The sequence below is a fragment of the Anolis carolinensis genome, chromosome 4 (genome assembly GCF_035594765.1).
Source record: "Anolis carolinensis isolate JA03-04 chromosome 4, rAnoCar3.1.pri, whole genome shotgun sequence".
NCBI lineage: Eukaryota > Metazoa > Chordata > Lepidosauria > Squamata > Dactyloidae > Anolis > Anolis carolinensis.
Window position 1 is genome coordinate 167,510,603 of NC_085844.1, and position 2,204 is coordinate 167,512,806.

The 2,204-nt window shown below is 42.7% G+C and overlaps 1 protein-coding gene across 1 annotated transcript; it reads left to right on the forward strand.

Annotated features, from left to right (window-relative positions):
- The first annotated feature begins 1,060 nt into the window (after positions 1-1,060).
- Positions 1,061-1,863, forward strand: diras3 (DIRAS family GTPase 3). Its single transcript, XM_062978176.1, has one exon. The coding sequence runs from the start codon at positions 1,061-1,063 to the stop codon at positions 1,655-1,657; it is 597 nt and encodes a 198-aa protein (XP_062834246.1). The 3' UTR covers positions 1,658-1,863.
- The last annotated feature ends 341 nt before the right edge of the window (positions 1,864-2,204 follow it).

Genomic DNA, 2,204 nt, shown 5'->3' on the forward strand with positions numbered 1-2,204 from the left:
AGGTCCACACTTGCCCTCTGAAGCCTTTGCAACAGGCTGGAGACTTTAAGTCAACTGGTTGATGCTGACTCTGCTTGAAATCCAATACCCCCCCCCCCCCCCCACACACACACACACATACAGAAGTTTAGGTCTTGGTCGCTATTCCTAGCCAGAAAACAGAGATACTTTGTATGCACGTGTGCATTACTGTTTTTTATGCATGCAGTCAAATTCCTGCATGCGATAAAAATTGAAACAGTGTGTGATTAAAATAAGTTACATTTTCACAGACTCACAGTCTGGATTGTGTGTAGGTCAAACCACACTATAGGTTAAAAAGGCTTGTGCCCATTCTTTGTTTCCTCCAGGAGGCTCATGATGCAGTCATTTTGACTCCAAGGCAGGTAACTGTTTTCTTTGCTTGCCTGCAGCTGTGATGATGTGTTGTACGTATTCACTTGCATCCGTCATTCTGAGTAATGCAGCTGGATTGCTTCTTGAGAGCCAGTGTGGGCGTGTGCATGAAATGAGAATGGAAGCAACAGAACCATGGGATTAGCAGACAACTTTCTTCCATCCCCACCCCAGAAGCAGAAATTGAAAACAAATGAAATTGGAAAATAGAAAAGGGTGATCCTGGGCAGGTGCCAACTAGTTTGGGTGCTCTGTTGCTTCGGCACAGACAGCTGGCTGATTTCCACTCTGATAGAATAATAGAATCATTGATGGACAATTATAGTCTTATTTTTCCTGATGGAGAAGCAAATTAGATATTTCACTGCTAATAGATATGTGCCTATGGATTGAGAAACCAGAGGTTTGCCTGATTGGATGCCAACATCTATCATTTCCAGGTAACCTGAGCAATATTGACGAGAGTGATTATATTCAAATACATCTGGATGGCATCAGTTGGGGATAAGTCAGCTTTATAAGGCAGGAAAATTGTTCTCAATTTCAGATGGATGTTTGAACCTTTTCTGGTACCTAAACTGATGTCTTTCCTCAACAGGCCTACTCTCCAAGGGGGTATGTAAACACTTAAGATTCTTCCTTGGCTCCCAAGTGAACAAGAAACATGCCAGAACAAAGTAACGATTATAGAGTGGTGGTGTTTGGAGCTGCTGGTGTTGGTAAGAGTTCGCTGGTTCTTCGCTTTGTAAGGGGAACCTTCAGGGAAACATACATCCCAACTGTTGAAGATACTTACCGCCAGGTGATCAGCTGTGACAAGAACATCTGCACCCTTCAGATCACAGACACCACTGGAAGTCACCAGTTCCCTGCCATGCAGAGGTTGTCCATCTCCAAGGGCCATGCATTCATGTTAGTGTACTCTGTTACCAGCAGGCAATCCATTGAAGAGCTCCAGGCAATCTATGACCAAATCTGTCAGATCAAAGGAGACATCCAGAAGGTCCCCATCATGTTGGTGGGAAACAAGAGTGATGACACCCAGCGAGAGGTGGATGCCAATGAAGGAGAAGTCCTGGCCACCAAGTGGAAATGTTCCTTCATGGAGACATCTGCCAAAATGAACTATAATGTTCAAGAACTCTTCCAAGAACTTTTAAATCTGGAGAAGCGAAGAAGTGTAAGCCTCCAGGTGGATGGTAAGAAATCGAAGCAACAGCGGAAGAAGGATAAACTGAAAGGCAAATGTTCTGTCATGTGAAGTGCAGGTATTTTGACCTCCTGTGCAATCGAAAGAGGCAGAGAGACTCATTCTTGGCAGTGCATTCTCATACATTCTGGGATACGGATAGACACAGAGTTTCCATGGGCAAAGGATTGCTGTTAGGTTTTGTTTGCTTGCGTGTTTGTTTTTAAAGTCTCATTCTTAAACTTTGGCCAGATTATTAAAATATTTACTTGAGGACAGTTGGGGTTTGCATGATTCATTCTACACACCAGGTGTTTAAAAAACATCCACCACACCACAACAAACATTAGTCACTGTAGTATAGAGAAGCCATTATGATTGAGCAGCAAAACCCTGTGTTTTAACTTTGCATTTTGTTATAGCTTTTAAGTCTATCTCCAGCTTATCATTTTATACAAATGCTTACAAGAATGAGTGGTTCACAATGGGGTTCTGGTCAATTAAGTTAGAAACAAAGGTAACATTTTGCCTAATAAGCAAACGGAGTAACCTGTGTTGTCGAAGGCTTTCATGGCCGGGATCACATGAATACTTTGAAAAACAGGCCCTAGAAACAGCA